The sequence below is a fragment of the Lissotriton vulgaris genome, chromosome 5 (genome assembly GCF_964263255.1).
Source record: "Lissotriton vulgaris chromosome 5, aLisVul1.2, whole genome shotgun sequence".
In the NCBI taxonomy this organism is placed as follows: domain Eukaryota; kingdom Metazoa; phylum Chordata; class Amphibia; order Caudata; family Salamandridae; genus Lissotriton; species Lissotriton vulgaris.
In genome coordinates, this window is record NC_141693.1 from 53,689,580 (window position 1) to 53,703,081 (window position 13,502).

The 13,502-nt window shown below is 53.3% G+C and overlaps 1 protein-coding gene across 1 annotated transcript in view; it reads left to right on the forward strand.

Moving 5' to 3' along the window:
* The window catches only part of LOC147710130 (E3 ubiquitin-protein ligase TRIM39-like), a 151,665-nt gene that overhangs the window by 79,825 nt on the left and 58,338 nt on the right, over positions 1 to 13,502 (forward strand). Inside the window, exon 4 of the mRNA XM_086920825.1 lies at positions 1,820 to 1,842. Coding sequence (XP_086776951.1) covers positions 1,820 to 1,842 — 23 coding nt within the window. The remainder of the gene's footprint in view (positions 1 to 1,819; positions 1,843 to 13,502) is intronic.

Below are 13,502 nucleotides of genomic sequence, written 5' to 3' on the forward strand. Positions count from 1 at the left end.
CACTTGCACTGCTCCTACATTGTTGTAGGGAAATACCCGGTGACCATATATAAATATCACAGCTTCATATCCACACTCCATTGGGTTCTGTAAAATAAAAATCAGGAAAACATTTTAACCCTCCCAAAAAAGTTTAATTATTCTAAATCTCAGCTTGATATCCATCATAGAGTCCCTTAGGAAATCATAACATGCTATAACACCATAAGGTTATCCACTTCAAACAAGTAAAGGGCCTCTCCAATATATGAGTTAATCCTCTCCAAAATCACTAATCTTGACCTATACGTATCAAAAAAGAGCAATCCCAAGTGCATAATATCCAAAGACTACAAACAGAACCAACTGCTAGCCAATACATTGGGTAAAAGCACCCAAGCCACAATGCAAGCAAAATATAATTCACTCTTTTCGCCACTGACCTGTAAGCTCAGACTGAATAATACGACATGCCACCACTGTCACTGACCTTCTTCTGAATCTTTGTCGACGACACTGATTCTATAAAGACATTTTACACCATTTACCATCCACCTTGGTTAACATAACCGATCACCCTGCATCAACCAATTTAATGGTCAAAAAACACATTTGGACCAGAAAGGAAAAACCCTTTCCTGTGAATTCATTGGTTGTTAGGATAGTCCAATCACAGTAGGTAAAGATCTATGGCCACTCCTCCCAATATTATGGTCCAGAAACATTATTGGACCAGAAAGGAACAGCCCTTTCCTGGGAATTCATTGTTTTTTAGGATACTGCAATCACAATAGTTAATAATCTGTGACCAGAAAGGAACAGCCCTTTCCTGTGAATTATAACAACCAATGAATAGATGAGGGCTCCATAGATCCATCTCAGGAGCTGGTTTCAGGCAGTTCCTGATAATGTATTTATTTACGCAGAATGTTCAGGCCAAAGTTTGTGTTCGCTCAGACGTGGCAGTAACTGGGAGTAGAAGTGGGTGTGCATTGATGGAATCTGAGACAAAGGCACAAAAGAGGGAGACGCCTTCCAACTTAGCTGCTACACAAAACTGTCCACAGCATCCATTCTGGAGACGAATGAAGCAGGAAGTGGTCCGGGTCTGTCCTGGCACATCTAAGTGGCACCTGTCTCCCTCCTTCCTTCCAGAGGAGCCTGGTCAGCTTCAAAGGACTTTAATATACCCATAACCTCCCTCCTTGTTTGGCAGACTTTTCCCATCTTTCCGTCTTCCGTATTGGGTTGCATTGACACACAACAGATACAAAATTCTATCCCCTTAGGTTAACGCACAAGAGACACGTTCCCCGCTCACCCTAATCCACACATGCAACACTCATAGTGCACACACAGTCTTTATACATGTTTTCTGCAGCCTACCCACAGCCCCTTACCCTAACTGTTCAGACTCAGTTGGCCATATATTAAAAGGCAGGCTCTAAAGGTTGCAGCTCCTTATTCCATTTTAACAGTGACTTACACAACTAGAGGTCAAGGACCAGTGGTGAAAAGGTGAACTCTTGGGGTTTTCAGGGGTGGAGATCCTTTTTAAAGTACTCAGCCTATCATAGCCTCTGTTGTGTCATGTGACCCCTTTCAGAACATTGCAGATTGTGCTGTGTCATGGGATTTCCATTCTGGATATCACCGCCTGTGTCGACAGAATATCAGACTTTGTACGCGGCTGTGGGGGCAGCTCCCAATCTCTTCAAACAAGAGATAGAAGAGTCAATGAAGCTTAAATTTCCAAACACATTTCACTCCTAAAGTAATACTAAATGTTAAAATCTTCTGTGGAAACTGATCTCATTGTATTTCTTTCTCTGTTTTGCAGGATGTCAAGAGCACCCTGAGCCGGTAAGGCTGATGTATTATCCTCCTCTCAGTGTGTATGCAGCATTCCTTGCTGCTGAAGTGTGCAAAGTCCACTGCTGAGTTCACAAATCCCTATCCTGAAAAAGAAATATGTCAAAAACCTAATTTTGTAAAATAAATACTTTTCACCTATGGTCCTCAGAAAGTTAGATCCAGTACTTTGAAAGATCTAAACTGTACCTGCATTATTCTCCCTGGTCTCAGAATCCACAATATATCCACACGTTCTTTCAAACCCTTCATATTGATTTAAGAAATCTTCAGATCCTCATAAAACTTTATTGAGATCTCAGAATTCTGCTGAGTCCCCTGAAAACATCAGTGAGTCCTGAGAATTCTCACTCGCATCCTCTGGAAACTCGTTTGAGTGCTGAAATAATTGAACTTCTTTAAATTTTGTTAACCTACCACCAGTCTTATAAAAAGTGCCATGAGCCACAGCAAACTTCATTGCATTCCTGGAAAACCCCTCAAGTTTTTTGTCAGGTTTAGGGATTGTGCACAGCTGGTCCTCGATGCCAATCTCAAACTTCTTGTCACATATTGCTCAAAAAGGCCTTTGGAAAACAGTCTCCAAGGATATTCTCAAAGGGGAAAGAGTGGATAGAGTGGAGGGATCCACACACGACTCAGTGAGTGTCACAAGCACTGAATTCTGATGAATAGTTAAGACACAGACTCATAGATAGGAAAGTAATCACACTGCAGACCGAGTATGGTGAAACATACCCGACCATATGATTAACTCCAGATCAGCACCTTTCCCACTTCAATGTATAAATGCCCCAGTTTTAGGCCTTACCTGTTTATCCACACAATAGGTAATCTTGAGCCCAAGGGCGACAGGGACAGAACCATTAAACCCTTTTGTTGGACAGGCCACATGAAGGGCTCGCTCCCTCCCCGCATGACAGGGCCCGGACACCGGCTCTCCAGGTGCTACCCACAGACGCAACCCGCAAACCGTCCCCTACGGGACTCCTGCTACCGGACATCTCTGTATTACTGGCCCGGGCCACCGTCAGCACCATTGCCCGGCCCGGCCGCCATCTTGGACACTGCACCACGAGGCCGCGTGGCCTCAGCCCGACCCCGACCCTGGGCCTGGCCAGTCCCCGACATCCCGGCACCACCATCCACCCAGGAGGTGAACTGACCACTTGGCAGGTCAATGAGAGAAAGAAGTGTCGATGGCTCTCCCCCGCCAGGTGCCAATCGCCCCCAGCCTCCCCGGGCGCTGGCTCCACCCCCCTGCTGGGTGTCTGGACTCCCTCATCCCGGACCTCCCGACCTCCAAGTGCGAGGGTCCGGACATCAAAGGGCGCCAGACCTATAACTGGGGCAGCTCCAGAGCAGGAAGACAGTTGTATCCTGGAGTCGAGAGACACCGTGAAGAACTCATCCTTGACGGACTGCTGGTGCTGCCGCAGCCCTGCCTCGTGAACTGTCGTCCTGCCTGCTGGCGCTGCCGCGGCCTTCTGCAAACTTCATCCTCGTTGGACCTGCTGGCGCTGCCGCGGCCTTCTTGCAACCTTCGTCCTCGTCGGGACCTGCTGGCGCTGCCGCGGCCCGTTTCTATCTACGACCACCTCGGGACCTGCTGGCGCTGCCGCGGCCCGTCCTTCTCGAACGCCGAGCTCGAGGATTGTGAGCTACCATCGTCTCATCTCAATACCAGATTGGTAACAAAGACTGTCCCGCTACCCCTTTCCCTTTCAGAGACTAGAATTGAGAGGATCCTCGTGTCCTGATCTCATTGTACCGTACCACCGTACTTCAAGAATTGCATATAAAGAACGTTAACCTTATCCTTGTGTGGTGTCCATCTGTGGGGGGGAAGTTACTTGTCTGTACGATCGCTGGAGACGGTCCTCACCGGAGGCCTCTCCCCTTGTCCTCGGCCGACCCTCCCGGTCCCCGTCTAACATTGGTGGCCAGCGGCGCGATCCGAACCAACGCGTAATCGTACAGAGAGTAACTCACCCCACGACTAAACCACAATGTCGACCAAAGAGAGCGGATCTACAGAGAAATTCCAAATGGAAAAACTAGAGGAGTACCTACGACCACCTCGGGACCTGCTGGCGCTGCCGCGGCCCGTCCTTCTCGAACGCCGAGCTCGAGGATTGTGAGCTACTATCGTCTCATCTCAATACCAGATTGGTAACAAAGACTGTCCCGCTACCCCTTTCCCTTTCAGAGACTAGAATTGAGAGGATCCTCGTGTCCTGATCTCATTGTACCGTACCACGTAATTCAAGAATTGCATATAAAGAACGTTAACCTTATCCTTGTGTGCTGTCCATCTGTGGGGGGGAAGTTACTTGTCTGTACGATCGCTGGAGACGGTCCTCACCGGAGGCCTCTCCCTTTGTCCTCGGCCGACCCTCCCGGTCCCCGTCTAACACCTTTACTGTACAGAAAAGATAAAATGTGAACAACAGGTACAAAAGCGAACAAACTAAAGAAGGAATCAAAGTAACAAATGAGAGCACAGCCAGGCACAAACTAGTCTGGCAAGCAAGAACCTCAGAACACTCAAAAGCTGCTCGGCAATTGTTTTTGAAAGTTGTTTTCAGCTGACTCTGCCTGAATAGCCCCGGAAACTTTCTAGCTCTACCTCTTCTCTGACCTGTGTCTCTTGAGCTCCATCCCCAGTCTGACCTCTGGCTCCACTGGCCCGGTGTCCGGCTCTTCCAGTGGCCTGCGGCTGATCTTGTTTTAAAACCCTGGGCCTTGATTGTAATATTCTTCCTACTCTTGTTGCCACAAATCTCAAATTCTGACTTGGCTGAGATTGTCCTTTTATTTGACACAATTCAAGATGTCCCAACAACTGGGTTAGAATTTCCTAATCATGATGACAATCCTCAAAACATCTGTTTTGTGCTTCCTAATATCATTATAATTTGGTTAAAGACAAGTACTGTCCAGTTGGCTCTTCGTGATCCGAAGAAGTCTCATCCAGTTCTCATAAACCTTATTGTGATCCTCAGATCTGCTCCTAGACCTGTTAATCTCTTCCTTGTCTTCCCTCCTGTCCATCCTCTTGGGTTTCTAGAAGCCTTCTTTCAATCCTCAAACCTCTGCCCAGGTTTCTAAGGGCTCATTCTAGGGAGCGAATGCTTCAAGTCCCCGGTGTCTTCCTTTCAGTCCATCTCGTGGGTGTTTAAAAGCCTCGTTCCAATCCTCAGCCCAGTTCAGCCAGAGTCAATAGTGTATTGCTCGTACAGCATATCATTTTAAGCAGTTTTGTCTGTACATAAACACACTCCCTCACCGGCCCCTGGTAAGAACAAGCCTGGAGCAGGGGACCCAAACAGGAAGGACCGCAGGGTTGGACCCTTGATGACGTGAGTATATGTCATGTGTGTGTGCGGAGTGGCACAGGAATGGTTTGGTTTCACATGCAATGTATGCTTTTTCTCGGCCTCACTTTTGGTTTGTCTCCCATCTTTAATCTCCATTGTAAACAAAAAGAGTGTGACTACAGGGCGTCCCCCGTCTCCACCCTCTCTCTCGAGAGAGGCGATAGGTTCAACCCCAATGGGTGAGTGCAGCATGTATTAGTCTGTGTGTTACCAGGGCGTGATTGAAGTAGGTGAATTTTAAACCATCATTAAGCATACCTCACTCATGAGGCATGTTGTGACTGATGAGGGCGGCTTCAGCTCTAACTGGAAGCGGGTGTTTGTATTTGGAAAAGGCATTCACTGTTTGGCTGTTGTGCTTAAGATGATGATGTACGAGCAATACACTATTGACTCTGGCTGAAATTTATTTATTATTTATTTATTTATTATAGTGTTTTGTATAGCGCGGGCAAGACCCGTGGGTATCAGAGCGCTTGACATTAAGAGGTCGGTTAAAGATTAACATAAGTAATTACAATTTAAAACAACAGATATGAGGTAGGTAATTATATGGCTTTTGGAGGTGAGTATATAACTATGTTTACATAATATGAGCATTTACGATATGAGTTAGATTAAAGATTAGCATATCTGAAAAACGGATTAAACAGCAAACAATTATGAGGTAGATAAATATAAGACATTCAGGAGGTGAGGACGTAGAAATAAATCAAGTAAAACATGAGGTAGTAGTAAGGATACAACTAGGTCTCAGGAGAGACTCCTGCACCGCATCATAGTTCAGGGTTTATCTTGGTTTAAAGTTAGCGACTTTCCCTACTAGCGACATCGGCGCTCTGTCTTAGGGCAACAATAGATCCTATCTATGACCAGCCGTCATCACTATGTGAGGTATTTACTCATCAGGAAGCTTTTCACTTCCCTCTTAAATGATACTGTATTTTGAATCTTTCTAATGTTTGGAGGGAGTGAATTCCAGATTCTGGGGGCTGCTCCCGAGAATGCTCGGTCATAAGTCTTTTTCTTCCGGAAGATGGCTGGCCGCAACAGCAGTTCCTTGGCACTCCTAGCTGGTCTGTTTCCTCCTGATAGTTTAATTTTCCCGGCTAGGTATCTAGGTGTGTTGTAGTGGAGCGCTTTGTGGGTGGTACACACCATTTTTATATGGTAGCCAGTTTAATGCTTTCAGGTGCGGAGAGATATAGTCGAATTTCCTCGATCCAGAGATAAGTCTTGCCGCTGTGTTAAGGCATGCTTTTAGTGGTGCTGTAGACGTTTTTGGTAGGCCGGCTAAGGTGGTGCACCCATATTCAATTCTTGAGATAACTAAGGATTGGTTTGCCAGTTTCAGGTCCGCCTCTGAGATGAATGGTTTCAGTTTTCTTATATAGTTCAAGTGGAAACGGGCACTTTTAGCCATGGATTTAATGTGGGCTTGCATGTCGAGGTTCTCATCTAATGTGATTCCTAGCGATTTCGCTGAGTAGACTAGGGTAGGGGTGCAATTTAGCGCTGTCACTAGCTTGGTCCATTCCTTCATTTCCGTTTGGTTCCTTGGTGGTGCAATTAATAGGAACTCAGTTTTGTGAGCATTTAGCTTCAGATGGTTGTTTGTTAGCCATTGCAGTGTCATTTTTAACGTCTCATTCATTAGTTCGATGTCTTCCAGGGACGCGATCTTTATGTATATTTGTGTGTCGTCTGCGTACATGTGATACGAAATCTGTGAATTACGGAGAATTTCTGTAAGAGGTTCAACATACAAGTTAAACAGATCAGGGGATACCGTGATCCTTGAGGGACTCCAATTGAGTTAGGGCATGATGGTGAGAGTGATTGGTTAACCAGGAATCTCTGTGATCTGTTTTGCAGGAATGATTCTAACCATTTCAACACAATGCCAGATATACCCATCCTATCCTGCAGCCTGGTCAGTAATGCTTCGTAGTTTACTGTGTCAAACGCAGAAGATAGGTCCAGGAGAATCAGTAGGCATGCTCGATTTTGATCTAAGGCTTGTAGTGCGTCGTCAACAATATGGAGGATCACTGTTTCCGGGGGCGTGGCCAAGGCGCCGATGTAGGTGGAAGCGGGACTCCGGAGCTCCTCCGCGCCCGCCTCGCACCACCACATATCCTGGGTCCCGACTCGGACCCCAAGCCCACAGCAGTGTCCGGGAGTGTACTGAGGGCGAGTAGGAGGTATCCGGAGGCCTGGGGGCCCCTGGGTGAGCCCCCACTGACCGGCTGGCGGTGTCCGAAGCACCCTGAGCTGCGAGCGCCCAAAATGGCGGCCGCCGTCCTGCTCTGACACGCCTGGCGACGGAGCCCCGGGCAGAGCTGGGAAGCCCTGGAACACAGCGGATCTGGGCGTTCGTTGCTGGAGGCCTCTTGCACCCATCGGAGGTCAGAAGTAGCGGCGGGCGCCACAGGTCACACGGGACTGAAGGGCGAGAGACGACCGGCCTGCCTGACCCTAACATGGCGCCCGACTGCCGATATCTGCCTTGATAACCGACCTCGGAGACCCTGGGACCTCGTGGAGTGCAGTGTCCACCCTCCGGACGTGGAGATAGTCCGGTGGTCCCCCCCCCCTGCCCAGAGAAGTGCGGTGCCCCCACAGCCGGCAGGCTAGCGCCGAGCGGACACGGATGGTGGGGTGAGTGGAGGTGGAGGTACCGGCCACCTGCTGTTGTGAGGCCTGTGGGAGGGAAAAGGAGGCTCAAGAGCCAGGGGCGCCCACGCACCAGGAACCACCTTGGGGCTGACTCTAGCGGGCGTGAACTCAGACTGGCACACCCCGAAGGGAGAGACCTCATCCAGTGCCCAGACGGGGTGCACTGGTGGCCGGCAGCCCTGGTGGAGCGGGGCCTGCTCACTGAACTGTGGTCCGGTGCACCGCCTGACGGGGGCCCAGAGGCGCGAAAGGAGCGAGACGTTGAGGCGGACCTGGCAAGGAGGGCAGGAGTACTCTGTACCGCTAACGACCGCCGCGGAGCAACGTAAGGCTAGCTGCCCAGCAGAATGGTGCGGGGGGGCAGGAAGAAGGGCTTTGAGACCCTGAAGCTAGACGACCCGGGCCACCTCGTGGAAGAGGACCCGCTGGAGCTTGGAGAGGGGAGCTCGTCCCGCCCGCGAGATCCTTCTCTGGGGGACATCATGCAGGGGATAGTGGAGTCGCGGGAAGCCCTCGAGAAGCGCATGGATGCCATCGGGTCGGACCTGACCCTGCTGAAGGATGACCATAGGAAGCTAAAAGAGCGTGTGTCGACTGCGGAGGTAACCCTGAATAGCATGCCTGGGGAAGTGACTGAGTTGAAGGCGTCACTGGCGGAGATGGCGCAGAGGGTTCGAGTGCTGGAGGTCAGACCTGAGGACAGTGAAGGGCGCTCGAGGCGCAACAACCTCCGCCTCGTAGGGGTCCCCGAAAAAGTGGAGGGGCAGGATGCGGTCTCCTACTTGGAGGGCTGGCTGCGGACTGAAGTGGCCCCAGAAGGACTTTCCCCGTTCTTTGCCATCGAACAGGCACACAAAGTCCCTGCGCGCCCCCCCAAGCCGGGGGGACCGCCGCGTCCGATTGTGCTGCGCCTCTTACACTTCAGGGACAGGGACCATATCCTGAGGAGGGTGAGAGACCTCCCGGACCTGAGGATCGACAACAGCAGGGTCATGGTCTTCCCGGACTTTACTAGGGACGTGCAGAAACAGCCTACCTCCTTCCTGGCGGTCAAGCGAAAACTGAGATCACTGCAGATGCCCTACGCTATGCTGTTCCCGGCGCGGTTGCGGGTGAGTGCTGGGGAGCGCACCCACTTTTTCCTAACGCCACAGGAGGCTTGGAGCTGGTTGGATGCTAGGGGGGAGCCGGACGCGGATCCCATGCCGCGGACCCCACCCAGGAGGCGTTCCACGGAAACGACGCCGACACAACGATCTGGTTCCCCGTCGGGATGGCAGCAGGAGCGAGCCAAGGCAGTGCAGGCAGTGGCGGCCATCAGCCAGGGAGACGCCAGCCCTTCCAGTAGTGCATCGGAGCAGTCGAAGGCCAGTGCTCCCAGCCCTGGCTCCAGCAGTGGGCACGAACTCTCGGAGACGGACCTGCCGGTGGTGACTCCCCAAACAGCAGATGGTATTCTTGGCTGATCTGGACCGAGGGACGCTGGCCGAATATGTAAGGTACGGGGGGTGCAGATGGGGGGGCCGCTTCTGGACGCTATGCAGTGAGGTGCGGATACTCCCCCGGGACATATAACTGGTGTTGTGGGGGTAGGGGAGAGTCGGGAGACCTCTCCTGAGTATTGTTGGGGGAGGTGGGGTGGGGTGCGGGGGGCTTCGGGCCTGTCTGGAGTAGGCGTTGCGGCCGCTCCAGCCCTATTCTGAAGTGATACACTTTTGATATTTGAGTTTGGATGGGGTTTCCATGTTGGTTGTCTGTCCTGGGGTGTGGGAGTTGGGGTAGTGCGCTTGCATAAGTTGGGGGGGATCGGGGGGGGACCTGGGCGTGCTGGGGGGGTCACGGTGAGGGTAGATAGGACGCGAAGGGCTTTCCCATGGGATCCGACATAGGCTACAAATGTCTCACATGGAATGTACGGGGGATGCATTCGATGCATAGGCGTCACAAGATCCACTCCTACTTAGTCAGACGGGGCATTCACATCGCCTTCCTTCAGGAAACGCATCTGCTAGCTAAGGAGGGGAAGGCGCTGCAGCGTCGCTGGAGGGGACAGGTCTTTCACACTGGCTATTCTGCTTATGCTAGGGGGGTTGCCATCTGGGTACGGGCGGGGGTACCTTTTCAGTGCACACACCAGGTGATTGACCCGGAGGGGAGATACATAATGCTGCGAGGCAAACTGGATGGGAGGGACCTTAATCTGGGTTGTCTGTACGCCCCGAATGTAGACCAGCCTGCATTTCTCTCCCTACTCTCGAACAAGCTGGCCCCGTTCTTAGTGGAACCCTTGCTCTTGGGCGGCGACTTTAACAGTGTAACTGACACTACCCTGGACAGATCACACCCCCCCCTGCTGAATGCACCGGCTGGCAAACTTGCACTTGCGCGTTCGACCTGGCAGCGCCGGTGGGGACTGGTCGACTCCTGGAGGGCTAACCACCCGTCGGACAGGGACTATTCGTTCTTCTCCGCTCTCCATGAGTTGCATGTTCGCATAGATGCCTTCCTGTGTTCGCAGGACGTGCACGCGGAAGTGTGCCACAGTGAGTACCTTACGCGCTCGATCTCTGACCACAATCCGCTCCTCGTGCGGATGCGCTGGTCGCAAATCCGCCCGAGGATCCCGGCCTGGAAACTCCGCCCTGAGGTACTAGACGACCAGCTCTTCCGAACTGCAATAGCCTCGGGCATCGAGGCGTACTTCCAGGTGAATGCGGGCACGGCGGGCTCAGCTGCGATAGAATGGGACGCATTTAAATCTGTGATGCGGGGCCAGTGCATCGCAGCGTCGTCGGGGGTGCGGAGAACGCTGCTGGAGGAAATCGGAAGGGAGGACGAGGCGCTACGTGTGCTGGAGAGGGCAAGGCCTGAATGCCCAGACACGCACGAGGCCCTGCTGGAGGCACGCGAGGCGGTGGCGGCGTCGGTAGAGCGCCTCCGGTGTTTTGACTACAAGGCTTACCTTACGCGGGCGCACTCGGAACGAGACAAGTCAGGGGCTCTTCTGGCCTGGCTGGCCAATCCGGCTCGCCGGAGCTCGGTCATACTTGAGCTCCGGGACCACGTGGGGGCGGCGCGATTTGACCAACAAGGGATCAACGCCTTGTTCTATGACTATTACACGGAGCTCTACCGCAGCAGGGTCCTTCCATCGCTGGAGGACTTCCAGGCCTTTACGGAGGATCTTGACCTGCCGGTATTGGGGGAGGAGGACGAGAAGCGGCTCGGAGGCAAGATCGAGGAGAGGGAGGTGCGTGTCGCCATCAAGAGCATGGCCAGGAACAAGACGCCGGGCACTGACGGATTCCCAACGGAATTTTATCTCACCTATGCAGATCTCCTCGCGCCCCGGCTGACGTGGCTATACAACGAGTCAAAGCGACTGGGCCGTCTTCCTGCGACCACGAGGGAGGCATTGATCGTCCCCCTACTGAAGCCGGGCAAGCAACCATGGGATAGAACGGCATACCGCCCACTGTCCATGCTCAACCTAGATTACAAGATCTTGAGCAAGATTTTAGCGACGCGCTTACTCCCCCATATGCCCATGCTGGTCCACGCTGACCAGTCAGGCTTCATCCCGACCCGCAACATGGCGCTTAACGTGCGGCGACTCCTACATGTACTGGAGGCTGACACCTATGACACCGAGGAGACAGTGGTGTTTGCTGTCGACATGGAGAAGGCCTTTGACAGCCTGGAATGCCCTTATCTCTTCCACGTTCTGCGCATGCTGGGCCTCGGCGAAAGCTTTGTAAACTGGACGAAGCTGCTCTACCAGGACGCGACGGCGAGGGTCAGAACTGGGAGAGTTATTTCGGAGATGTGCTTGGTGGGCAGGGGCACCCGCCAAGGGTGTCCTCTCTCCCCCCTGCTATTTGCCCTGGCTGTAGAGCCCCTTGCGGCGCGAGCCCGGCTGGGCCGGGCTTATCAGGGCCTCGACGTCTATGGACAGATACACCACATCGCATTGTACGCGGATGATCTGCTGATGTTCCTGGCGGACTCGGCGGACTCCCTGCGTGGAGCTCAGAACCTCCTACAGTCGCTGAGTAGAGTGTCGGGCCTCCGAGTGAACTGGACGAAATCCCACCTGTTCCCAGCCCGCCCTCGGCGCATGTGCCCGCAAACCACGGAGGGCGTGACGTGGGAGGAGAGGAGCCTGCGTTATCTTGGCACCTCAATTTTCCACGACAGAGCGGATATCCTTGAGGGGAATATCGGGACGGCAGTCAGGCACACCAAAGGTAGCTTCGACTTTTGGAGCACGCTCCAGTTGTCACTCATGGGGAGAGTGGCGCTACTCAAGATGGTGACTTTGCCGCGGCTGCTTTATCTCTTCGGCACCCTCCCGATCTGGATCCCGGCGAGCTACTTTCGGCGGCTGCGATCGATGGTTATCGGCTTCCTGTGGGGGGTGGGCAGGCGCAGGGTGGCGCATGCCACGCTTCTCCGACCTCGGGCGGATGGAGGACTGGCGGTGCCGGATTATGAGCGCTACTACCTGGCGGCGCAGCTGCAATGGCTGACGCAGTGGGTGGCCAGAGCCAGAAAGGGGGAGGACGGCTCGGGGGAACCGGCGGGCCCGGTCCAGGTGTTGTCCCGGATTGTCCTGGGACTTCCGATGGGAGATTTTCACCTCACTCAGGAGTTTGCGACGGCCCGGAAATGCTGGAACAGGTATCGCCGATGGGGCGGTATTGCGGTTCCGTACGCACCTGAGATCCCACTTAAACTCTGCGGGGCACTCCCGCATGGAGGTTCGTGGCGCGGGCTGGATGACTGGGACCAGCGGGGGCTGTCATCCATGGGCGACCTGTACGAGAACGGGGCGCTATTGCCGTTTGACCTATTGAGGGACCGCTTTGAGTTGGCGGGTGGGGACTTCCTCCTTCACGCGGCACTGACGGCGGCGATCCGTAAACATTGGAAGGCGGGCATGCTGGAACCGCCGTTGTCTCTGGGCTGCCAGTACGTTGTGATGATGGCGGGGACGGTCAAGGCTGTCACGTGCCTGTATCGACGCATGGTCTCGGAGTCCGTCACCCCACTGCTGGCCTTGAAGGCGAAATGGGAGGCTGACCTGGCGACGGAGATCCCTGAAGAGGCGTGGAATGGCATACTCGAACGGGCCCGTAATGGGACGCGCAGTGCCAGGTTCCAGCTGGTGCACTTCTATGTCCTACACAGGGCCTACCTGACCCCCGACAAATTACACAAATACTTCCCGACCCACCCGGCTTCCTGCCCGCGTTGCCCGGCAGATCTTGCAGACTTCCAACACATGTTCTGGTCTTGCCCTGAGCTGAGTTCCTTTTGGGGAGAGGTAGTGGAGGTTCTGAGGGAGGTAACGGAGAGAGACCTGCACCTGACCATGGCACACTGTATCCTACATTGGTTCCCCCACACTTCAAAAAACAAGGTCACTAGCAAATTTCTAGATTTGGGGCTCCTCCTGGCGAAGCGGGCCATCACGTCTCAATGGAAGGCGTCCAGGGGCCCCACGGTGGAGCGCTGGAAGACTGAGCTGCATAAATGGGCACGGTGTGAGGGTGAGCTTCGTCTGCAGGCAGCGCTCAGGGCGGGCAATGA